Source organism: Peromyscus maniculatus, chromosome 21 (assembly GCF_049852395.1).
Source record: "Peromyscus maniculatus bairdii isolate BWxNUB_F1_BW_parent chromosome 21, HU_Pman_BW_mat_3.1, whole genome shotgun sequence".
In the NCBI taxonomy this organism is placed as follows: Eukaryota; Metazoa; Chordata; class Mammalia; order Rodentia; family Cricetidae; genus Peromyscus; species Peromyscus maniculatus.
Genome location: NC_134872.1, coordinates 40,031,819 through 40,058,060, shown reverse-complemented (window position 1 = coordinate 40,058,060; position 26,242 = coordinate 40,031,819). Strand labels below are relative to the sequence as shown.

The following is a 26,242-nucleotide window of genomic DNA, read 5'->3' as shown; positions in this document are numbered from 1 at the left end:
CCAGGTTGCCCTGGGAGCTCGAGACAGGCCTGGTGCCAGTGGGGTGTTGAGTGAGTTCCAGGCCTCCACTCTCCTGAGCTTTGGCAGCCCTGATGCAATGGAACTTTGAGATGCCTGCTGGACAGGTAAAGGGACGCAGAGCAAGGCGAGAGGTAGAGAGCTTCAGAAGGCAGGGGAGGGGAGGGGGATGGCGGCCAAGCTGGAGCAAAACACAAGTGACTCCCCCCCCCCCCCAGTCCAGCTGGGCCCACAACCCTGACCGTGGAGCACAAAACAGCACATCTAGAGCTTGGCCAACACCCCCACCTCCACAGCTAGAGGACCCTAAAGGATCGGAGCAGCTGTGCAAGGATGTCTGTGGCAGATGATGTAGGGTTCTACTCATTCACCAGAGAACTGCCTACGTCTTGTGATCTGCCAGGCTCGTACGGCTGCCAGGAACCCCACAGAAGGTTAGGACTGAAAACAACAGAGACAAGACCTGGGGCTGTGGAGATGGCTTGGCAGGTGAAGGTGCTTACTGCTCTGCCTGATGATCCGAGTTTAATCCTCAGAACCCACCTGGTGGAGAGAACAGGCTCCCACAGGTTGTCGGCTGACTTCCACATGTGTGCTGTGACCTACATGCACACTTCCACACACATACACACAAAGACACATCCACAACGTACGTACATGTTTTCAGTTGTTGTTGAGATGGGATCTCACTATGCAGCCCTAGCTAGCCTGGATGGAACTCCTTGTTTAGACCAGGCTGGCCTCAAACTCACAGAAATCCACCTGCCTCTGCCTCCTCAGTGCTGGGATTAAAGGTATCTGCCACCACGGCTGGCAGAAATAAATAAAGGTGAGTTTGATCACTAGCAACACGTAAGTCAGGTGCGGTGGCACACACTTGTAATGCCAGCACTTGGGAGGCAGAGACAGGAGGATCAGGAATTAAGTTATCCTTGTCTACATAACTGAGTTTGAGGCCAAACTGGGCTATGTGAGACCCTCTCTCAAAAAGACAGTGGGTGGCACGGGAGTAAATCATGAAGGAGTTAAGGGGATAAATATTGTCAAAATATAAAGTTCTCAAAGAAGTAATCAAAATATTATATCAACATTTAATTTAAAAACTCAAGTCCTCTTGTCTCAGCTTAGTTTCTGTCGCTGTGAAAAAAACACTGACCTGACCAGCTTTGGGAAGGAACAGGTTTGTGCCTACAAACACATTAAACCACAACTTTCCCTGTCTTGTTTTATTCAAGATTATCACAATATAAAACACAGTTCAACCTTTAAAAGTCCCGTTCTCTTTAACATTTTCAATACTTCAGGGGCTACAGAGGCCGTGCAGAGGTTTAAAGCACTTGTTACTCTTGGTCCAATTTCTAGAACCCACACGGTGCCTGCCTCATCACCATCAGTAATTCCTGTTCCAGGGGATCCAAGACTCCCTTCTGACCTATTTGGGTACCAGGCATGAATGTAGTAAACATACATACTTACATGTAGGAACAATACTCATACATATAAAATAAATAAATCTAAAATTAAATTAAAATTTGAAAATGTCAACAACTGAAAGTCCAAAGCCTCTTGAAAATGTTCATATTCAACCTCTTAACTGTGGGTTTTTGTAAAATTGAAATTAAATTACATACTTTCTTATTTCAAGGGGAAGAGCCAGGGTAGAGTTACAATCAGATCAGAACAAAATCAAGCTCCAGTGGTGCAATAACTCAGTGTCTGGCATTTGGTGCTCACACACGATCATCTGGGCTCCAAAGAGCCTTGGTAGTCAAGTCTCTCCTGCTCTGACATCCACAGCACACACAGCTCATCTCAGTCCCAGGCTGGCTCCACTCCCCAGGTGCCGCTGTCCTTAGTGGCCACCCCACGGTCCTGACATCTCCAATATGCTTACGTCTCCACTGGCCTCTTTAGGGACTCTAACTCAGCTTGGTACCAAACTCAGCTTCTTTCCCATGGCTCTCTTAATTCTGGGGCCCTCACAGCAACTGAGGCTGTACCTTTACCAAAGACCTCCTGCTTCTCCAGGGAGACTCTAAGCCTGCCACATAGTGCCAAGTCTCAGCTGCTCACTATGATCCCTTCATGCCTTCAAAACCAATAGCATGTGGAAGTCTCCTCCACATCACCAAGTTCAGTTTCCATCCTGAGATGCACCTCAACAATGCTGGTCTCTTATTCAAATCACAGTTGATTTTTCTAGCTCCAGATAAGCAGCATCAATTATCTCTGTAAAGCAAAGGTTTTCCTTCAGTGGTGCTGGTCTAATTCTTCAACCTCATCTGATCAGAAACAACAGATTCTAAATTCAAGATCAATCAATCAATCTATCCATCATCCATCCATCCATCCATCCATCTATCTATCATCCACTGCAGTGCTCTCAGCATCCTTCTGTCCTAGTTAGGTATCTAATGCTGTGATAAAATGCCAACCAAAACTATTTGGGGAAGAAAGGATTTATTTCACCTTGCAGATTATACTCCATCATTGAAGGAAGCCAGGGTAGGAACTCAACACAGGAACATGGAGGCAGGAACTGAAGCAGAGGCCATAGAGGAATGCTGCTTACTAGCTTGCTCCCCTGAGTTGCTCAGTTTGCTTTCTTATACACCCCAGGACCACTTGCCTAGAGGTAGCACCACTCACAATGGGGTTAGACCTTCCCACATCAATCATTAATCAAGAAAAATTCCCCACAGGCTTGCCTATATGCCATTCTTATGAATGTATTTTTCTCAATTGAGTTTCCTTTCTCTGAGAGGACAACTGATCTCTTGTCAACTTGATATACAAACACATTACTATTCAACTATGATGTCTCCTTTCTCATCTCCCCAAGATGTCATATTAATATTAATATCACAACATAAAACTTTCTAACTTTTGAAAGTCCCATAATCGGGTGGAGGCTGGGGGGTAGGAGGAGGGAAGAGGGGGATCTTTGATTGGTATGTAAAATGAATGAAAAAATTTTCTTATTTAAAAAAAAGTCCCATAATCTGGGGCTGGAGAGATGGCTCAGCAGTTAAGAGCACTGACTGCTCTTACAGTGGACTAGGGTTCAATTCCCAGCACCCACATGGCAGCTCACAACTGTCTATAACTCCAAGATCTGACACCCTCACATAGACATGCATGCAGGCAAAACATCAATGCACATAAAATAAAAATAATAAATCTTAAAAACTCAAATATTTTAAAAGTTCAGTCTTTTTAGAATAATCCAAAGTCTCTCAACTGTGGGATCTTTCAAAATCAAAAGCAAGCTAAATACTTTCTTACTCCAAAAGGGACAAACCAGGGCACAGTGAGTTCTGCTTCTGCTTCCTGAGTGCTGGGATGCTGTGGGATGTTCTGTATGTCCTGTGGGAGCCTGTTCTCGGGTTCCTCGTGACTTTACCCAGCAGGTCCGCATAGAGGATGATTAGGACCACGGGGCCTGAGTGCAGGTGTCTGAGATGGTCTGCACTTGGCTGTGCTGGGGAATGGTCTATAGGTCAAGTTGCTCTGATTGGTCAATAAATAAAACCTGATTGGCTGTGGCTAGGCAGGAAGTATAGGTGGGACTAACAGAGAGGAGAAAAGAAAGAACAGGAAGGCAGGAGTCACAGCCTGCAGCAGCCGCCAGGACAAGGAAGATGTAAAGTACCAGTAAGCCACGAGGCAAGGTATAGATTTATAGAAATGGACTAATTTAAGATATAAGAACAGTTAGCAGAAGCCTGCCATGGCCATACAGTTTGTAAACAAAATAAGTCTCTGTGTTTACTTGGTTGGGTCTGAGCGGCTGTGGGACTGGCAGGTGAAAGAGATTTGTCCTGACTGTGGGCAAGGCAGGAAAACTCTAGCTACACTGGGATTAAAGGCGTGCGCCACCACCGCCTAGCTTGGGAACCCAATCTTAAATAAGTTTTTACTACTCTAGAACAGTGGTTCTCAATCTGTGGGTCTAGACTCCTTTGGAGGATCAAACAACCCTTTCACAGGGGTAACCTAAGACCATCAGAAAACAGATATTTGCATTATGATTCATAACAGTAGCAAAATTATAGTTATGAAGTAGCAATGAAAATAACTTTATGGTTGGGGGTCAGCACACCATGAGGAACTGTACTTAAGGGTCCCAGCATTACGAAGATTGAGAACCACTGCTCTAGGGGTAAATGACTGTAATCCCAGTACAGATGAAATTGAGACAGTAGCATCAAGAATGCAAGGAAATGGTAAAATTATGTATATACCAAATAGTTATTTTAAAATAAATTGCTTTGTGATTTATCATCACTAAATGTTTTGGGGGATGCACTGGTTAGTTTTTTCAGTCCACTTGACATAAGCTTTTGAGACAGTTTTCATGTAGCCCAGGCTGGCCTCAGATTTGTTATGTAGCCAAGGATGACCTTGACCTTCTGAGTCACCCACTAAGCACTGAGATTTCAGGTGTCCCTGTGCTGAGGATCAAACCCAGGGCTCTGCACATGCTAAGCAAGCACTCTATCAACTACGTGACATCTCAACCTCTGACTCCTTCTTGTAAGAAGGAACTTTGTGAACACTGTCTGGGAGTTTGGAGAGAGACCAGAAGGAAGGAAGGAAAGGAAAGGAGGAGGAGGAAGGAGAGAAAATACAAGAGCAATGACAGACAGTGACCTGCAACCTGGGAGCCTCTAAGCCCCAGAAAGAATGATCCCAGAGCCCTGGGAACAAAACGGGGAAAATTCAGTGACCAAGGCAGGAAGAAGGAGTATCTAGAGACCCTGCCCAGGAAAATGAACCAATTTGTGCTTAGAGTTGAACTTCTCGCCCACTTTCAAAGTATCTGAAGAATGTCCTGGCCAGGGCCATTCTATCTTACTACAGCCCCTCCTCCTACACAAATATGAGAGACGCCGGGAGAGAGAGCATGGACTGCGTAGGTAAAAATGAACCACATTGTTCTAGAGGCTGCTGGGAAAGGGCCTACGTGCTCCTTGCTCCTTTTCTGGAGAGTTTGGTCTCCAACAGGGGAGAAACAGTGCTTTCTACTCCACAGGTTCAGGGGGACTGGGGCTGAGATAATGGCCAGTTCCACACCTTTGCAAGCACCAAGACCATTCAGCCAAAACACATTGTTAAACTAACATGAAGTCATTACTTCCAAACAGTTAATTGCTCAAGAATGTTTGCTTTCCAAACCAAACTCTACCACAAGAAAAAACGAAAAACAGAAGAGCGATTATAGTTAATAAACTTCAGGTTTGGCAAGGCTGCAGAACACAAGGCCAGTGTGCAGAAAAGCCACTCATATTTTGTTTTGTTAGGAGTGAAAGCTTCACAGGGGAAGTAAAGAAAATTATCTTACTTATAATAGCATTGCAAAGAATAAAATACTTAGGGGATACCTTTAGATTTTATTTATTTAATTTTAGTTGTGTATGTATGTGTAAGCCTGTGTGAGTTTCAGGAGCCCATGGACTCCAAAGGGTGTCTGGTCCCTAGAACTGAAGTTACAGGCTGCCTGATGTGGGTGCTGGGACCTGAGCCTGGGTCCTCTGCAAGAGTTAATAAGACCTCTTAGTTGCTGAGCTATCTCTCCCACCCTGGTACTTAGGAATAAACTTAACAAAGGAAGCATAGCTCATGTATACTCGAACACTGTGGAAAGAACACTGAGGAAAGCTATCCCATGTTCATGGACTTGAAGACAGGATTGTTACCATGGTGTCGTGGTTTGCATGTGTCCCACAGTGTTAGAGACTTCATTCTCAAAGCCACAGTGGGGAGAGATGGGCTGTTCAAGAGTGCTGAAGTCATGAGAAAAGAATTCTTAAGAATGGGCTGATTATCTTGGGAGGAGCTTCCTCCTGAAAGGACGTGTTCAGCGGCCTTCTCTCATATACTCCTGATGCCTTTGGTGACCTTGTGACACAGAAGTATGGTCCTGACCAGAAGTGGCCTTCAGGCTTAGACTTCCCAGTCTCCAAAACAGTGAGCCGAATACATGTCTGTTGTGTCCAAATCACCCAGTCTGTGGTATTCCGCTAAAGCAACACAAAACAGACCAAGACAGAAGGCAAGCACTGCCTGGCTAGCTACAGATTCAACACAGCAAGAATAAAAACTCCAGCTGTTATTTTTACATAAATTGTCAGGATTTCCATGGCGTCTCAGATGAAAATGTGGGGACTCTGAATTGCTGCAACCATTTCAGAAAGGGTAGAGGATGAACACAACTCATTTCTGAAATCTACAGTTAGTCAAGAATCCCAGCTGTTGGCATAAGAACAGACACATGAACCAATGAGGAAGCTGGGAATTCAGAAAGAGACCCCTACATTCATGACCAATTGACTTCCAACATGGCTGCCAAGACAATTCAGTAAAAAGGGAACAGTGCTGGGACGACTAGACAGCTCCGATGAAAGAATGAAGCTGAGCCGGGCAGTGGTGGCGCACGCCTTTTATCCCAACACTTGGGAGGCAGAGGCAGATGGACCTCTGAGTTTGAGGCCAGCCTGGTCTACAGAGTGAGTTCCAGGATGGCCAGGGCTACACAGAGAAATTATATCTTGAAAAAACAAAACAGAATAAAGCTGAACCTCTGTCTCACATCTTGTATATAGGAGAGGGAATTCATGGTAGATCAAAAGACCTACATTTGTTTGTTTGTTTGTTTGTTTGTTTGTTTATTATTTACTAGGCTGGCCTGTAATTCAGAGATCTGCTTATCACTCTGCTTCCTGAGTGCTGGGATTAAAGGCATGCACTACCACCTCCTGGATTTGTTTGTTTGTTTGTTTGTTTGTTTGTTTGTTTGTTTTTCAAGACAGGGTTTCTCTGTAACTTTGGTGCCTTTTCTGGAACTCACTCTGTAGCCCAGATTGGCCTCGAACTCATAGAGATCTTCCTGGCTCTGCCTCCCGAGTGCTAGGATTAAAGTCGTGTGCCACCACTGCCTGGTTTGTTAGTATTTTTTAAGACAGAATTCTCACTATGTTGCCTTGACTGACCTGGAACTCACTATAGACCAAGCTGGTCTCAAACTCATAGAGATCTACCTGCCTCTACCTCCCGATAGATATGTGCATCACCCACTTGACTCAAAAGGCCCAAATTTATGATCTAAAAGGAGAAAACTTTTAGAAGAAACCACGGTTGTCAGGACCAGGCAATGGCATCTTTAAACTGAACCCCAAAGAATGGGTAGAAGGGGAAGCAAAATGGTAAACTGAACTTGCCAAAATGAAAGCTGGAAATGGGGAGCTGCTCAGTGGAACTGAGCTGGAAGCCCCAGCACCCACATAAAAAGCTGGGTATAAGTAAGTGTGCCTGTAACCTCAACATTGTCTAAGAGCTTCCTGGACAGCCTGTCCAACCCAAAGGAATGAGCATCCAATTCAGTCAGAACTGTCTCAGAGTAATAAGGCAGACTAAAGCAGGCATGGACCTTGAAAACATTTTGCAAGAAGCCAGAGAAAAACACTACAGACTGTGTGGTATTATGTAAATAGCCACTGTGGCACTGAGCATACAGGTCCAGGCCTTTAATACCAGCATTTGGGAGGCAGAGGCAAAGGCAGGGGTGAATTTGAGGTCAGCCTGATCTACACAGTGGGTACCACATCGGCCAGTGCTGTATGGTGAGATCCTCTAAAGAAAAAGAATTCAAGACTGGTCTCAGATACAGACTAGTCTGGGATACATAAGATTCCTAAAGAAACAAAAAGAAAAAAACCTAACTAACTAACTTTATGTCAAGTAGGCAAAGAGACAGTAGATTAAAGGTTGCCAGGAACTGGCCAGAAGGGTATACTGGGAAGGGTCTGACTGCCAATGGGTGGGTATAAAGTTTCTTTGGGAATAACAAAGCATTCTGTAGGCAGACAGCAGAGATGGCTGAGCTAACCAAGCATACACCAGTGAGTGAGTCTACAGCCAGCCAGCCAGCTCCAGGTTCCTGCTTTGACTCTGCCCTGACCTACCTCAATGATGGGCTGTGACCTGGAAATTCAAGCCAAATAAACACTTTGCTCCCCAACTTGGTTTTGGTGAGTGTTTGATCACAACAACAGAAAGGATACTTGAAAATGTCCAGGTCTGACAGCAGCAGGTTCTGGGCTGCTGAGCTGACAGCCACGCCCTTCTTCCTTGATCAGGGAGCACCGTTTGTGCTGCTGTCTGCTCAGGGCAGCATGTCCGCCCTGTGGTAGGATCTAGACCGCCCTGCACCTTAGCAGAGGAGCCACGGGAGGCCTCAGCAGCAGCCAGGTCTCTGAGCCACAGTCTGCAGAAACAGCTCTGGCTATTCCAGCAGAAACCAGGCTATTTCCTGCCAGAAGGTCCCGCAGAGGAGGCACATCTAGCCAGAACTAGGGCTGCACGTGTCAGGGTCTAGCATTTGCTGTTTCTTTGTAATGTCTAGATAGTTACTTCTCTGCCAACTTTGCCACCTAAGGAACTAGTTGACCAGATATTAGAGGTACAGATACAGGCTATTGGGATAAGTATGCTCAGACAATGTAGCCACCCTTGGAATCCTGGGGTTGGTTCCAAGACCCTCTCCAAAAATCTGAGGTTCCTTGGGTCCCTTATACAAAATATGACAACAATTCAAAGAAGCCACACACACCGCATATCTTCTCATAGTCTTCAAATCATGTACCTAGTGCATCCCTCCATGGTCTTCAGACTTATCTCTGGAGCCTCAGAGTAGTTAACACAGTGGCAAGACTGTACAAACAGGGAGCCTTGTTGTACTGTACAGTTCAGGAACTCATTCTAAAAAAAAAGAGTATCTGAAAAGAAGCTGGGGAAATGGGCTTCTTGGGTTTTGTCCTAGAGGGTCAGCTTTATGAGACTGAAAACTCCACACACAGCCAAGATGTTCAAAGGGCACTGACAGTCAGAAAATATGGCAAGCAGCCTTTGAAGCCTGTGGCCCAGTTCTGTACAGCGAAACAAGGTGGAAAGAATGTCCTGGTGGGCTGGGTGTGGTGGCGCACGCCTTTAACCCCAGCAAACCCGAGGCAGAGGCGGGTGGATCTCTGTGACTTAAAGGCCAGACTGGTCTACAGAGTGCATTCTGGGACAACCAGGGCTATGTAGAGACCATATCTCAAAAAACTTCAAGCAAACAAACAAAAAGTCCGTGTCAGCCGGGTGTAATGCGGCACACCTTTAATCCCAGCACTCGGTGGTAGTGAAACGGCGCTGGTGCTGGCGGAAAAGTCACGGCCACAGCCACGGCCACGACTGCCAGAGTTACAAAGAGCTTTATTAGAACAAAGTAGGGGATAGGAGGGGAGCCAGGCCTGGCCGGGGAGGGAGTGGAGCAGGGAACAGAGAGAGAACACAGAGCAGAGAGCGCAGAGAGATGGGGGTCCACGTCTGGCTTTTTAAGGCGGGGATTGCGTGACCATGCAGTGGTGGGTACATCGTCACCAGCGCCTACACACACACACACACACACACAGGCACGCACGCACGCACGCACGCACGCACGCACGCACGCACGCATGCAATCAATCAAGAAAAGGAGTATGTGTGATGGTCTGAATGAGGAATGGCCCCTATAGCGCAGGCATTTGGACACTTGACCCAGGCTGGTAGAGGAAATAACACAGCTTTGCTGAAGAAGCAGTCACGGTCACCGGGAGGAGCATTGAGAGTTCAGTCTCACCCCACTTCCCTCTCTGCCTTGTGCTGGGGTTAAGATGTGAGTGCTCGGGGCTGGAGAGATGGCTCAGAGGTTAAGAGCACTGACTGCTCTTCCAGAGGTCATGAGTTCAATTCCCAGCAACCACATGGGGGCTCACAACCATCTGTAATGAGGCCTGGTGCTCTCTTCTGGCCTGCAGTCACATATGCTGTATCCATAATAAATAAATAAATAAATCTTAAAAAAGAAAAAAAAAGATGTGAGTGCTCAGCTTCCTGCTGCCAGGCTTGCCGCTGGCTGCCATGACAGACTCATTTCTCTGCAACCATAAGCCCAAGTAAAACTCTCCCAGAGGCTGTCTTGGACACGGTATTTAATCACAGCAACAGCAAGGTAAATAACGCACATACAGAGAGAAATTCATGCAAAGTGGAGGACTCTTCTTGTGGCCGTGTTTCAACTTTGCCTTTTTTAAATTTGCGTGTAGGGATCAGACTCAGGTTTTCCTGCTTAGGCAGACATTTTATCACTGAGCCCTCTCTTTTCAGCCTTGAACCCTGTCTCATGAGAACATGTAATGCGTGATAATCCTATGGCAGCCATTTTGGAGCCTTGAGGTGAAGGAACAGAAAAGGTGGACACAGAAACCAGAGACCCGATGCTGCAGAGAACACACAACCAGCTACCTGTGGTTTTCCTGTCATGCCACTAACAGTCAAGGTACAGTTCAATGAAAAAATGCCTTGACAACAAGAAGGCTGTGTGATGGCATGCACTGACCTGGACCCAACCTGTGTGGGTGGACCCTTCAGATAGGGCAGGCACTCCATCTGGGGCTCACTTGCCCTCCTGGCAAGTGAGTGTGCAATCCTGCCCCATGCAGTTTCCAGAGGTGATCAAAAGCCTCCTGGGGCCTGGCTCCTGCAGGCCAGCCACCCCCAGGTGGAAGTCCAGTCCCCCTCCTCTGCTTCCTCTTCCTCTGATGGTAGGTGCTGGCTCCCTGCCCTCCCCTTGGTCATCTGCTTTCTGAGGACAAGGGCTGGCCTGAGTCATCCTGTCCCTTTGCCATCCAGCTGGACCCTAATGCAGGAGGCCTCCAGGCATCTGTGAGTGGATAGTGAATATTCCCTGAGGTAAAGACTAGTTAAGTTCCAGAATATTCCATCCTCCAAGTTCATCACCAGCTGCTTCTCAACACATCCTGCCCTTAAACATCAGCCTACCTGGAGTGCTCAAGTCTTTAACTCCCGTCACAGGACATGCTGAAACTGTGCCCTACTCTCCAGACTCAGTAAGTGGGCTGGGATAAAAGTGACCGCAGAAGACCTTCCACAGGACAGGCAGTCAGAGAAGAGCCATCAGTTAGCACACCCCAGGGAACAGGAACCGAGGTGTGGAGAAGACAGGTGTGAAGGCAAGGCAGTCCTACAGTTCTGCCTTGAGCTCTGCTGTCCTCACAAAGGCCCCAGGGCCTCCAGGCTCTACGTGAACCTGAGGAGCAAGGCTTCTTTTGTAGCCATCCTGGATTTAAATTAACCTTTATATGTCTCCTGTGTCGGGGTGCAGCTAGGCAGTCAAACATGCTGCAGACAGGAGGAGGCTTTGTGGCCTGTGAGGGCAGTGGCCCTACACCCTCACTGCTGCATGGCCATGAGCAGCTTCCCAAGCCAAAAGCTGCTGAACAACTCCCCTCTCTCTCCTCAGCCCCTGGTGGCTACAGCTCTATGAACCCCCCCTCTTGAGGGATGGCATGCAAGTGGGATCAAGGTGCCTGTCCTTCTGCCACAGTTCTGTTTCAGTAACATAAGGGTTCTGGGGCTCATCTATACTGCAGCGTGTGTCCGAGTTGCCTTCCTCCCGTCACATGCCTACTCTGCCCACCATATATATGTATTTCATCATACATACATACAGATATGTCATATTTTGTTTATCTGCTCATCTGTCAGGCACGTAGGCCGCTTCCACCTTTTGTCTGTTATGAACAATGCTATGGTGAACACAGGTGTGCAGATACCCGTTTAAGTTAGTTCTTTGTGGTTCAGGCTAACTAAGTCAGTGGGGATCCTCATCTCAGACAGGGAATTCTCTAGGCCAGGCTTTATTCTACTTAGCAGGGGACAGAACCCATGTGGGCTCAAAGGTGACATCTAAGGACACACTCTGAAGCTGGGGGAACCAGAGCAGAGAACCAGAAACCCAGGAGCTACTTTGTAGCCCTCCTGACTGGGGAGGAGGGCAGAGTGGAGGAGACATAGCACAGCATGGAGAGCCGTGGACAAGGAAGGCCTCTGTTTCCAAAAGGGCAGGCATGCTGCAGAGGCGGCCCTGAGGCCGCAAAAGGCTACACAGGCCACAGGGGCAGAGGTTACGAAAAGGAAGAACACGCTCGGACTGGTGGCTTCTGAGAAGCCTTAGTGAGGGGCCCACGGGGGCGTCTGGAACGCTCTGATTTGACAGATGGCTCCGTCTTGGCAACCCCTGAAGCAGAAGAATACAAGGCAGACACTCAAAGGGCCGGGGGCTCTGGGGTACCCCGGGCTTCAACCTTGGCCCTCAGAGCTGTGTGCGTGCGTGCTTTGGGGTAGGAGTAATGGCTGGACAAAGGTGGAGTCCAGTCCTCTGAGAGTCCCTCCCTGCCAGCTGTAAGCACCTTCCAACTGCTTACATAACAATTTTTGGTGCCCAAGTGTCTAGGTTCAGGTACCAAATGATGGCATCCGGGGAAGGTGTAGCCACTAGCAGGACATGAAACGCTTCTCTGGAATGCTGAGTCAAATATACCCAAAATGCCCCAGCCAAGGCAGAGACCGGAGGCTGTCACTCAACTGAGGTGCCGTTAGGAGAGCACGGGGTGGGAGCAGCTCTGAGCTTCCTTCCTGGTGACACCAGGCCAAAGTGCAACTCCGATGTGCTGCCGCTCTCCCTCCTGGGTCCCTGGAAGGATTTGGATGACAAGCTGTCCTTTCTGAACGGTACAGGGATCCCAGGAGGCTGTGAGGTCAGCCTGGATTTGGTCACTGAGAACTGGACCACAGCCTGGTGGGGGTTCCAAGGAGCCTGCTGGCTGTTTGTCAAGACACTGGAGTCGGAGCCAAAGATGTGCGGCCTGATGTCTCCATCACAGGTGACGCATGTCCCCACAGCATGCCGGGCTGGGGTGGGGGTAGGGAGACAGGCTCCAGTGTGTGAGTACACACTCTGCACCCTGGTACTTACCAGGCTGACGGAATAGTCCATCTATGCTGAGATCCCAGAGGAGATCAAAAGCTCTTGAAGATGTTTCTGGAGGCCATGTTAACAACTAGGAAGAAAACAAAACAAAAACAGCAACAACAAAAATGTATCACAGAGTAATAGTAGCAAGACTTCATACAAATTTATTATCTTTTCTTGTTTGTTCTCAAAGACCCTCAAAGGCAGGATCTCACGTAGCCAAGGCTGGCCTAGAACTCGCTGTATAATTAAGGATAACCTTGAACTCCAGGTTTTCCTGCCTTTACCTCCCAAGTGCTGAGATTCTAGGTATAAGTCACCAGAAACAGTTTCATACATGTATACAATATTGTGTATTAAATATATCTCATTTAATGCTTCCAAGTCAGTAGGGTGGAAGGATACTGTCATGACTATTGCTTTACAGATGCCAAGACTCCCTTCCTCCTGCTCGGCCACACATCTGGAGACGGCAAGCAAAGCAGGACTCTGTACCTGGAAGCTGATCTTACAGGCTATGCCTGGCTCAAAAAGTGGCACTCTCTAGGCCAGCACTGGGGTCTACGAGCTCGACCCCCCCCCCCCCCGCCCTCCCATCCCCAACTAAGATGATTCTCATGGGTCACCTGGTTCCAGAACATACCCCCCGCCCCACTCTCCACCCCTCTACCACACACAATGAGGAGACTGCTGGAGCCTGACTGTAGCGAACCATTTCCTCAGTCTCCTGCTCCATAGGGCCTATGGCTTCCCTTCCTCCCAGCTGTGGTTCTTAAGGATTCTGTGTCAGAATCCAAGGCCCTGCTCTTCTCCTGTATTCCAACCTTCTCAGTTCTAACAGCTTTAACATCTACCAACATGAACATAAATTCACTGGGGATGTAGGCTACCTGCTTTAGTCCACCCTCCCTGGAAAGGCCCATCAATAGGTGCCTCTGTGACCATGGTGAGGGGTGCATGTAAGTCCGGAGTGCTGAGGCCTGGGCTGTTTACCTGGTGTGTACAGTGTACCTCAAGAGGCCCTGGGAGCAGGGAAGAGACAAGCCCAGGACCTACCAAGTCCCAGCAACAATAGGACATCTTTTCCAAAGGAGTGGTCAACTGAGCAGAGGTGGTAAGTTCTGCTGGTCACTCCTCGTGTTAGAATGGATAACCTGTGACCTGCCCAATTGAGTTAAATGTGCCTGGACAGGTCAGCTAGTTTCCCATTCAGAAGCCTGCCTCGAGTGCCCATCCCTCCCTGTCCCTGGTTTCCTTCGGCCTGAGGCCTAGCCTTGTCTGACTCCCTGTGAGAAGGCCCTGCAGTCAGTGGCTTTAGGGAGACGGAGCCTGACAGAGGCAGGAAGCAGATCCATGCCCTTGCTGTTCCTTGCCCAGGCCCTAAGCAGAGCTGGGGATCTGCAGGAGAGACATGCAACCAGACAGACAGGACTTTCTCATTTAACCCACACTGGACTGCTGGCTCCATCACACAAAGCTGACACCACCAAGGACTTGCCCAAAGCGGCAGCCTGAGCTTCCACCTGGGGCTAGGTCTCGTCCTCTCCCCTGGCACCCCTCTTGGTGCTATGGAGGTGGCACAAAAGATAGGGGAGATTTCTCCACCAGTCCATGGCCTGAATTCCGGAACCTAGTGGAGACTGAGCCATGAAAAGGGAGGGCACTCCTCGCCTGTCAGGGTCACACAAGGACCCTCTGTGGGCGATGTCTTAGAGGGGTTCTTTGTGCCTCCCAATGGCCGATTGTGTATTTGTCATCCACTGTGCATGGAGCAGGAGAAACGGCTGCGGGTGCAGAATAATGGCCTGACTGTTCCCAGCTCCTACCCGCCCTGCAGGCCCAATCTCCCCACCCCAGGGACTGGGAGAGACAGAGAGCAGGGTGACAGCTATGCATAAGGGTCCCAGGAGTCCTTCCCCTCCAGGACAGGGGCACCACAAGGGTCCCCAGAGGCTGCCGAGTGAGCTCCATCTGGAAGGCAGCCAGCCCGCTAAGCTTGGGAAGAGCCTTAACACTCCACCCTGCATGGCAGCCCTGATTGGCAGCTGGGCTCCAGGCCTCAACTGGCAGCTCTGGTACCCGCTGTAACTTGTGACCAGCCCATCCCCAGACAGGGGCAGGCCTGGGCGGCGGCCAAGGCAAGGCAAGCGCAGGACATTTGGAGGGCAGCATTAGGTCCCGGGCCGTCTGCTAGCCTTTCACCTACCAGAGGTTTACATCCTCACACAGAATGTGTGTTGCCGCAAGGCAAATGTTCCTCGGGGAGGAAACTGGGGCAGAAGGAACTGTTCTAGGCTCTTCCAGACCACCTACAGCTTCACAGAGTAGCAAACCCTTAAACTCCAGAGAGTCTGTAGCAATGAACTCACCAGCTCTGACCTCCAGGGCTGCAGACAGGCCTTGGGTGCCCCCTCCAGCTGTGCCCCTGGGATGAGCCATTCATGGCTGTGATAGCAGGATTGGGGATGTGGGGGGCAAAGCAGGGGACATGGTGTTTATGATGGACACTCTTGTTGACTAGAATGGACCAAGTCACTCAGTTCTAAGCCTATTAGGAACAATGCTGGGCACCTCAGGAAAAACAGACCCCTCACTGGGTAGGTAGCACAGGAATACCCTAGAGGCACACAGTCTGGGGGTACTGAACAGAGACGTCCAGACAGACTCCATCTCTGGGACTAGCTGAGTCCCTGCACCTCCTGCACCTCGGCATCTTCAGCATTACAGTAAGGATTAATCCTTACCCACCCTCCTCTGTCACCCGGATCTGAAGTGTCCAAAGCAAAAAGAAGCTAAGCGGCCAGCCAATCTGGCCTTGGGGCCTGGCGGGGCCAGAGGGCTGCATCGTTCCCGCCACCTAGCGGCGGGTCTGTGTCTCTCACCTGGAACAGCCACTGCAGCAGAGGTCGCGGGTAGTCAGAGGCGTGCAGGTAGAGGTTGCTCAGGAGACCCTGGTGCAGAAAGGAGAGCTGCTGGGCCTGTGAGGACCTGCGGGGTCAGGGTAGTCAGGTTAGGGTAGTACCAGCTGGCAGCACAGCAGCCTTCCTCAGCGGGGGCCCCTTGGCAAGCAGGGCTCAGTGGCAATGCTAGACTCACCTTTGCTTTACCGGGATGCCACGAAGCACATAGGAACATTAAGGACAATTGTATTTTTAGAGTCCTTGTCATGAGACATCATGGGAAGGAAAAAAAAAAACTACTCATGACATCATCAGAGCAGCTTGTTGTCTCCAATGCTTCCCACAGACACACTACATGGTGTCTTAAACCCACAACTAACTAGTATTTGCCCTTGTCCCTTGTTATTTGACAGAGTGGGAAACCAAGGTAAGGATCCTGGCCAGGTAAGGGGAGAACCCAGGGGTCAGCCATCCCCGCCTGAGGCTCCTTCTGGGGCTCCAGCTGCAAGGGGTAGACAGAATTACCCGTGGGCACCTGCGTCTTTGGGTCTAGTTACACAGTGTTTCCGCCTCATCTTGTGTTTTTCTGACACCGAGGGGGATACCTGAGAGGGTGGGAAGACAACAGAAAGGGGCCCAGGACCGGGGAGTTCTGGGAAGGAAATACCCAGGAAGGGTCCCAAGAAGCCTTCTTCAGACTGTGTGGGCTGCCTTTGTCCTGGGAGTGCATGTGTGTGTTCAGGTCAGTAACATGGTTTTAACTAGAACCCGGGTGTGCTGTCCTGCATCCTGTCAGAACCAGGCTGCTGGCAGGGAGAGCAGCTCTGTCAGGTCTCCTGGACCTCAGGACCCGGGTCTTTGGAAAACAAAACAGGCTAGTTAGTTGTGTGGTGTATTGCGAGCAGCTGTAGTGCTTTGGAAGAAACTTGAGAAGGCTTGGTTGGACTTAGTCACCTTCTGAGTTCCTGGTCACTTGAAACTGGGTGTGAGGTAGGGTGTTCCACCCTCTATTCATTTTTGTGCTTTTTATTTAGAGAATAGCCCAAAGATGGCCAACTTGGATTCCAGGAAATGAAACCATAGAGTAAATATTCAGATAACATCGTGGGTCCAATCTTCTCGGCCAGCCCTCTCTGCTCTACCACTTTTTTGAAAAGGACATCACACTGCCATCTGCCAGGAACAGAATGCTCCAAAACCAAGATTTTCCCTTGCGCCAAGCTGCTGTCACACTCTGAGCCTGTCCAGGCCATTTACAAATTATATAGATTTGAAGTCATTTAAATTTGGAAGAGAAAGAGACATTGTTCCTGTGGTCAGGGCGCGTTAACTGCTCTGAAACACTTTCCTGTGTGTACAGGCCCTACCAGTTCTGTCCCAGGTGCTTGTCACAAGGATGCTTTCTTGATGCAGGCAAAGGGACAGCACTCTGGCAAAGGAAGCCTGAGTGTTTTACACACTGGCAGCACCCGCTAAGAGGTATGTGTCGAGGCCACTGGAAAGCAGGGGATTCTGGGAGACACTGGCTCTGGCATTCTTCTGGGGTGGGGCACTCTGCCAGTTGCTCAGTGGGGGAGCCAAGTGTACAAGCCCCTGGTGGCCTTGAGCACACATTTTCAACTGCTGCTCCAAGGGGGATGTCACAGCGTCCTCCTTCTGCTCCTCGGGTTCTCAGTGGACTTCCTGCTGGAGAAATGAGAGCTGCCTTCGAGTTCATCTCCGTCAAGGGTGATTTCAGCCATAAGGCCAGGAGCAAGGGAGCCGGAGAAGGCCTGAGCCCACGGTGCCTTGCAGACAACAGCTGTCTAGGCAATCTAGGTTTCCAGCTAAATGAGATGCCAGGAGTTTGATGAGACTGGGGAACGAGCCAAGTGTAGTTCACCGGATGTGGGGGGAGCTGCTGGTCACGGTGACATGGACAACCTAGTGCAGACACTGGCCTGACCCTCAAGAGGAAGAACAGGCCCCATAGCATCCCCGGTCTGGGAGGCCTGGAACAAAAAGGAAGGCAGGTATGCCATGAAAACTCACAAACCTTGGGAGACACAGTCAGTTGTCAGATCCATAAAAGCCAGTGTCCGATCTCCACACCAAGGATGCTGACACCAGGCCAGAGAGACAGCTCAGCTGGTAAAGGCACTTGCTGCCAATCTTGACAGCCTGATTCTGATTCCTGGGACCCATACAGTAGAAAGCTGCTCTTCGGTCTCCACGAACATGGTGTGGTATGCATGTGTATACGTATACACACACACACACACACACACACACACACACACACACACACACACACACACACACACACACACACAAATGTAATAAAACATTAAACATCAACAAAAACCCCAAATAAAAAAGAACACTGAGCTGGGTGGTGGTGGCGGCAGCGGCGGCGGCGGCGGCGGCGGCGGCGGCGGCGGCGGCGGCGCACGCCTTTAATCCCAGCACTCGGGAGGCAGAGCCAGGAGGATCTCTGTGAGTTCGAGGCCAGCCTGGTCTCCAAAGCGAGTTCCAGGAAAGGCACAAAGCTACACAGAGAAACCCTGTTTTGAACCCCCCCCCCAAAAAAAAAGAACACTGATGCTGGGTTCAAGTTAATGCCTTTGCCAACGCTGAGGTCAGAAGTCAGTTTGAGAATGTCAAGGACTCTGGAGAAGGGAGGGACAGCGGATGCCACACAGTCCAGGCTGAGCACGGAGCACCCAGCTGTCATCCCCGGGATGCCAGTGAAGAAAAGGTCCCATGGAAGGCCCTTAGCTACGACTGGAAATGAGAGGGACAGGGCACAGCCACACTGTGCACACTGCTAATCCTCAGCCATCACAGCTATGACAGAGGGCAGATATCTATTTCCTCACCGCCGGCTGCAACAGAAGAGAGGGAGGCAGGAAGTCGGCCAAAAAAGGAGAAAGCCAGCCAGCAGACAGCAAATGGGGGACCAGCTTGGTTCACATGGTGGGCTTCTGAACAGAGCTGCAGCCTCCTTGGAATGTCTGATCCTGATACTGTCCAAGCGAAGAGTCTTCCAGCTTCTGCCTGCAAGTCCACTTTATGGGCATCAGTCCCAATGGGAAGAGTCTCTAAATGCCGCGCGAATCCCAGCCACAGCAGAAGGATAAACACCACGGGGAACTATTTATACAGTATCCCTTCCTGGGCCCTTGCCAAGTTTTCAGATGCAAAGTTTCAATAAAACGCCCAAACAGAGTAGAATGAGTAACGGTAGAAATGTCTGCCTGTGCCCTGCTTTCCTTCTTTGTTTAAAGGGAAGAGTGAGAATACCACCCTGTCAGAAGCCTAGGGATGCCAGCAAAGTGGCCCAGCTTTGCTGCTTCCCCTTCCTTCTGGGCACCTGCTGGCCCCATGGCTGGCTTTAACCTGGCGCCCTCGTCCAGGAAAGGTGCACAGACTAAACAGCCTGAGCTGTGGGGTCCGGGTTAATGTGGACACTGCGTGCCACATCAGCTGAAGACGTTCAGACCTACCCATCTCCTGCTTCCTCCCAATCCTGCAATATTCACAGAGCAAGAGCCCAGGCTACACAAGGCTTCCTGGTAGCTTGTATGCCCTCACACCCAGAAGGGACACACGGACGGACACACACACACACACACACACACACACACACACACACACACACACACACACGCTGGGGAAGGCAATCTCTACCTTCGTGGGAGTAGTAGGCTACTGTCTTGTGCAGCATGTGGGCCTCCATCTAGCCCAATGCCCTTCCAGGCCCCTATTTGGGAAGATCAAATTTCCTCAACTGCTGTCAATGAAGGAGGAAACAAGGGTTGGCTTCTGGGATCCTGGGAACCAATGCCTGTCATCATGAGGTCATGTGTCAATCAGCCTGGAGACAGACAAGGGAGGGTGCTCTGGGGCAGCATGAGAACCTCCATGAGGACCCCAGACTTGGAGGCTGAGCCTGTGTCCTTGCCCTGCCGCTCCAGGTGGATGGCACGCTTGAGCTTCGAGGACACACTTCCCTCTCTGCTCAGAGGAAACCGTTCTCCCTTCATGGAAGGTACCGAGGAGGTGACTCTATTCAAGAGGTGACTTTTAAAGTAACAGCACCCACGTCCCCTCCCCTAAGGACCACCTGCCAACTGCAAAATGTTTGAAAAATGCAGGAGGGCAAACTTGAAAAATTACTTGTCGGCTCACAAAGCATTAACTTTAAATTGTGTGCACACATGCGCTCTTGCACATGCATGTGTGTGTATGATGTGTGAGTACAGATACACGTATACCACAGTTCACGGGTGGAGATCAGAGGACAACTCTTGGGGATTGGGTCTCTCCTTCCACTGTGGGTTCAAGGGATCAAACTCAGGTCACCAGGCTTAGCAGCAAGTGCCTTTCCTGTTGAGCCTCTCAGTGGCCCAGGACTGACTTTGTATGGAAAAGCCTTGTAATCTTGTACTTTCTTCTAAGGTCATGTTTCTGACCAATACCATAGGGTCATGACTGGATGTCTATTGTTCCCACTCTTATGTCTAGACTTGAAGACTTCCTTGAAAAAGATGGTCAAGGAAGTGGCCCTTACCCAGTGCTCAGCCCCCTTTACATACATAGTGTCACATTGCCATGTCACACAAGGGCATTCCTCCAGAAAGCCAAATAAGAGCCAACACCACCGATCTGAGGCACTGCCAGCATCATGTCCACTGCTCATTAGCATATCTGAAGGAGGAGGGTCTGCATTCTTCCTCTAGGGAAGCTGGGCAGCCACCTGGCTCCCTTCGGCAGAGCAGCTCTGATCCAGATCATTGCTCCATGGGCCATCTCATCTGTCAAATACTTCCTGCCACCAGCCAGCCTACTAGAGGCAGAAACTTGCTGTTGGTACCACGCTCCCCCCACCCCATGCTAAGGCAGCCTTCCTTTCTCTGACACCCAGCCATGCCTGCCCACTCCCAGCCAGCTGCCTTCCTTGCTCCTCTGTCTGTCTCCTTATTCCTTCCTTCCTTCCTTCCTTCCTTCCTTCCTTCCTTCCTTCCTTCCTTCCTTCCTTCCTTCCTTCCTTCCTTCCTTCCTTCCTTCCTTTCCTCCCTCCCTCCCTCCCTCCCTTCCTTCCCCCTTTCATCACTTCCTTATTTGGCCTCTTCTCACTATGGCCAGGTGAACCTTTATCAGGGGTCACACGCACACCTCATAATTTCATGACACCCAGGCGTCTAGACATTGATGCACTATTTATAACAGAGAAAAGCTGAAAAGAATGTGTATTTCAAAAAAAAAAAAAAAAACTAGGAAAATGGGTATGTTAGGGCGTCGAAGCAACATATAATTACTTAGGACAGCATCACACAGTAAAATTGCAATTCTTGGACTTTGTTCTGATACCAATCATAATAATCTATTAAACATTTATAGGCTGGCACGATGCATGAGATGGAAAAGGTACTTGCTGTCATGGCTGCTGACCTGAGTTCAATTCCTAGGACCTGCATGAAAAGCAAGAACTGACTCCTAAAAGTTGTCCTCTGACCTCCACACACACATATAAGATAATCAAACTCTCAACACTGATTGATATGGATAAGAAGTTACTATTTTTAGGGGCAATAGCATCTAAAAATAGAGTGCTATGTTGACAGGCAGGAAGAGAGAGAAAAGACTGGCTGACTGTTGAAGTTGAGCAATGGGTATGTGGAGGCAGGTTACACTGCTCATTCAGCCTTCAGATTAGCCTGCAAGCTTCCAGGATAGAAACCTTTAGAGGGGGCTGGAGAGATGGTTCAGTGGTTAAGAGCACTTGTTGCTCTTGCAGAGGACCTGGGTTTGACTCCCAGCACCCACATGGTGGCTCACCACCATCCATAACTCGAGTTCTAGGGGATCCAGTGTTCTCTTCTGACTTCCCAAGGCACCAAGCACGTACATACATACTGCAGGCAAAACAGTCACGCACGCCTTTAATCCCAGCACTCGGGAGGCAGAGCCAGGTGGATATCTCTGTGAGTTCGAGGCCAGCCTGGGCTACAGAGCAAGATCCAGGACAGGCATCAAAACTACACAGGGAAACCCTGTCTCAAAAAACCAAAAAACAAACAAACAAACAAACAAAAAAACCCCCAAAACCAACCAACCAAACAAACAAAAAACAACAAAAACAAACCAGTCACTCATATATATCTTCATATATCTGAATGTTTTGTCTGCAGTATGTAGGCCACGCTCACACGCGTTTATGTGTGTGTGTGTGTATAAATCTAAATTTAAAAAAACTTTAAAAGAAACATTCAAGTGTTCCTGTGATCTTTAAAGCTGAGATGAGCTGAGAACTCTGAGCTCAGCTCATGCTGTGGTTGAAGTGGGTGGGTCACGGTGGCCCTGTCTCTATCCGTTTGGCCTCCACCGCAGTCACCAGCCTGTAGGAGTGATCAGGCAGACGGCAACTGCTCTGAATTCTCTTTATCTTTCTCTTATATTCTTGGACATGAGCTCACAACTGCCAAGTGTTGGGCATGATTGTGGTAAACCGTTTAAAAATCCCCTTACAGAACAATTCCTCAGTGATTATGTGATAATGAGCATGAATTTACTCCCCAGAAGAGGAGGAACAAGGCAGCTGTCCCTATTGTTATTAAGTGTGCTTCTGGCTGGGGACGGACTTTCCAGTACTGATGGCACACAGACTGAAGACAGCACTCCAGCAAACATACTCGTCCCTCGCTGTCTGTGGGGATCTGATTCATTGATTTCCGTGGATGACCAAAACGGTGTCTGGTACTAACCACTACACAATGTGTGTCTATGTGTGGGTATGTGTACCCCTAAGTGCAGATGCCTGTGGAGTCCAGGATAGGGTGTCATATCCCCTGAGAATGGAGTTACAACTGGTTGTGAGCTGCCCTACATGGGTGCAGTGTACACACTCTTAACTGTGGAGATATATTGTGTACCCTAATAAAATTTGCCTGAAGATCAGAGAACAGAACAAAGTCACAAGCAGTGGTGGCACACACCTTTAATCCTAGCACTTGGGAGGCAGAGATCTGTTTGAATCTCTGTGAGTTCAAAGCCACCCTGGACTACATGAGATTGACTCCATCTAGGAGAGAAAACAGAGCCAGGCAGTAATGGCACACACCTTTAATCCCAGTACTGGGAAGCACACACGCCTTTAATGGCTGGGTGGAGAAAGGTATATAAGGCGTGAGGAGACAGGAACTAGAAGCCTTTTCGGCTGAGGTAGCTCATTCAGCTAGAGGCCTTTTGGCTAGAAAGCCTTTTCAGGCTGAGGAGTTGGTGAGCTAAGAGGTGGTGGCTGTGCCTTGTTCCTTTGTCTCTCTGATCTTTCAGCATTTACCCCAACATCTGGCCTGGATTTTTTATTATATGACCTTTTAAAATTCGAGCAACACTTCACCACTGAGCATCACCAGCCCTTCAATCTTAGCAGCCGCAGTGTAGATATTTTTCTCTCCTGAAGCCAAGAGCATGCCCCTTTTCCTGGAGAGGAAGTATCACGGCTTCTCTTTGCTGTCTGAATGAGTCCCGCCTGGTACTGCGCCTGAGCTCTGCAGTCACCGAGGAGAGCAGAGGTTCCTTCAATAAAAGCCTCCCACACTTTGAGGGTCAATCTGATACTGGAGCTGGCTACTAGGTGATTAGTGAGCGGAGAGCATGCCCAGTGAGGATCACCAGACAAAGACAGGGTTCATATTTCAGACTGATAGAGTGGGATGGCACAAAATTTCAATATTCTACTCAGAATGGTACACAATGTAAAAACCTATAAATTATTTCTGGATTTTCCCATTTAATATGTCCAGACCACTGCTGGCCACAGATAATTGAAATTGCATGACAGAGCCATGGAAAAGGGGCCGGCCCTGCTGTAGGTGAGAGGGACTGCCATAAGCTCTGACAGCCCAGACCTTGGCCCTGTGCTACTTGAGACAAGATCCCCAGGTCATGAATGTTGAGTCTGGCTCAGGTTAGTCTATAAAACTGGGGTACTGGGGAGGAATAGGCAGTATGAACATGTAAATGCATGGCCTGGTGTTTACTATAATGTAGACCTTTAGGAAGTTTATTCATCCAGGGACTAGAGAGTGGTCTCAGTGGTTAAGAGTGTATTTTGCTCTTCCAGAGGACCCAAGGTTGGTTCCAAGCACCTACAACTGCCGGCCTCAGGGAATCTAATACCCTCTTCCGGCTTCCTCAGGCACCACACATACATAACATACATTCACACACATACACACACACAAACACAAAATAAAATAAAAAATATTTTTTAAAGTTAAAATAAGAGTTTATAGCTGGGCAGTAGGAGTTACAGTACTTGGGAGGCAGAAACAAGCAGATCTCTGTGAGTTCCAGGCCAGCCTGTCTACAGAGGGAGTTCCAGGACAACCAAAGCTAAACAGAGAAACCCTGTATATATATCTAAATTAGCAAATTTTCTAAGCAGACATGCATTATTGTGGCAGATCATCTCAGTTGTCAACTTGACAAACCCGTGAGGAGGGACAGTCAACTGAAGAACTGCCTCCCTCAGATTGGCTGTGGGCATGTCTGTGGGGCTAATGGATGAAAGAGGGCCCAGGCCACTGTGGGCAGTATCACTCCTAGGCAGGTAAGCCTGGTCTGTATAAGAAAGGTAGCTGGGGCTAGAGAGATGGCTCAGTGGTTAAGAGCACTGGCTGTTCTTCCAGAGGACCCAGGTTCAATTCCTAGCACCCACAGGGCAGCTCACAATTGTCTGTAACTCCAGTTCCAGGGGATCTGATACCTTTACACCAAGGCACCCAAAACAAAGTTTAAAAAAAAGAAAGGTAGCTGAACATGAATGAGCAAGCCAAGTAAGCAGCCTTCCTCCATGGCCTTGCTTTAGTTCTGCTTGAGATTCTGCCCTGACTTCCCTTCATGACGGCCAATCTAATTACAGTTACAGAAAACAGAAAATGAACACAATTACCTCTATTCATAAAAGGCCACATATTCACGTTGTTCAAAACATTGCTTTGGATTTCCTTATTTGAGGTGGCCCTTGTCCCTGAAACAGACGACACTGTTCCCTATACTTCCCTTACTATGTGTCTCTTGCTGTGATTAAAACACCATGACCATAAACAACTTGGGAAGGAAAGGGTTTATTCCATCTTATACTTCCAGGTAACAGTCCACCACGGAGGGAAGTCAGAGCAGGAGCTCACACAGGGCAGGAACCTGGAGGCAGGAGCTGATGCAGAGGCCATGGAGGGGTGCTGCTTACTGGCTTGCTCTCATGGCTTGCTCAGCCTGCTTCTGTTTAGCCCCGAGGATCACCTGCCCAGGGCTGGCACCACTCACAGTGGGCTAGGTCCTCCCACATCAATCATCAGTCAAGAAAATGCATCACAGACTTGCCCATGGGCCGCTCTGGTGGGAGTATTTTCTCAACTCAAGTTCCAAAATGATTCTACCTTGTGTCAAGTTGACATAAAAACAGCCAGCACAGCATGCTTACCTGAGGAACAGCTCTTCCAGCTGACTGTGTGGCTTTAGACTGGAGGAGTCCAGGATGCAGGGCAAAGGGTGACGTCTAGGCAAGAATACAGTTTCACCTGGATGCACTGGCGAAATGATCTGGAGAGATACGGAGAACTTCTCCACCAGCATCCTGGCAAGGCAAGGGGCAGGACAGGAGTCAGAGGTGTACCTGGTTCTGCAGCAACCTCCTGAGTGCTAAGAGGGGAACGAGAAGAGGGGCTGTGTACGGCCAGGGCGGTGTCCAGGAAGGGGTGAGGAGGCACCAACTGGTGGGGCACCATGAGTGTGGGTCTCCATGCTAGCTTGGCCAGCGACCCTTGTGCTCCAGGACTTAGGGATCCAACCACCCAAGGAGCCTGCTGAAATGCAGATCTGACCAGCTACGCTGCCTGTCAGCCTGTTAGGAGATCTGTCCTGGGCACAACGACAGGGAAAGAAAAGGCGAAGAAGGGACTCTGCAATTCTGTCATCATCCATTGAAACAAGAGAGGGAAGGGAGGACAGTTAAGGTCAATCCTGAGAGCCAACTGAGACTCCACACAATGAGCTGATCCAGACAGTCAATGGTACGCTGATGGGAGAAGCACCAAGCAAGACAGACTAGGGAGAGGGTGTGTGTGTGTGTGTGTGTGTGTGTGTGTGTGTGTGTGTGTGTGTGTGTGTGTGATTTCTTAACAGATTCCAAGATCCCAAATGGATGCCTGTAATTGCAGCTAGTATCGAATCATATAACATAATGCCTTTTTTCACAACCAAATTCTTGTCACACACCACGGCTGTAACTTATGCAGTTTGAAGTGCGACAGGAAACTCGCACCAATTTCTCTTTCCTTTTCCACAGCTCTGCAGATGGAAGCTCTGTAGATCTTCTGTAGATCTTGGCAAACCACAGCAGACAGTTCCTCCTTTCATTCAATTGAGAATGTTCACCTTTTTTTTTTTTCTTAAATGAAGAGCTTTACAGCCTTTTGCTGCA

At 49.1% G+C, this 26,242-nt stretch overlaps 1 protein-coding gene across 5 annotated transcripts in view; it reads right to left on the bottom strand.

The window, feature by feature from the left end:
• Window positions 1-26,242, bottom strand: part of Fam178b (family with sequence similarity 178 member B) — a 135,030-nt gene that overhangs the window by 65,147 nt on the left and 43,641 nt on the right. For all 5 annotated transcript variants that reach the window (XM_042265660.2, XM_042265659.2, XM_076557487.1 and 2 more), the window contains 3 exons: window positions 25,244-25,396; window positions 15,757-15,862; window positions 12,878-12,962 (listed from right to left, as the gene is read on the bottom strand). In XM_042265660.2, the coding sequence (XP_042121594.2) occupies window positions 12,878-12,962; window positions 15,757-15,862; window positions 25,244-25,396 (344 nt within the window). The remainder of the gene's footprint in view (window positions 1-12,877; window positions 12,963-15,756; window positions 15,863-25,243; window positions 25,397-26,242) is intronic.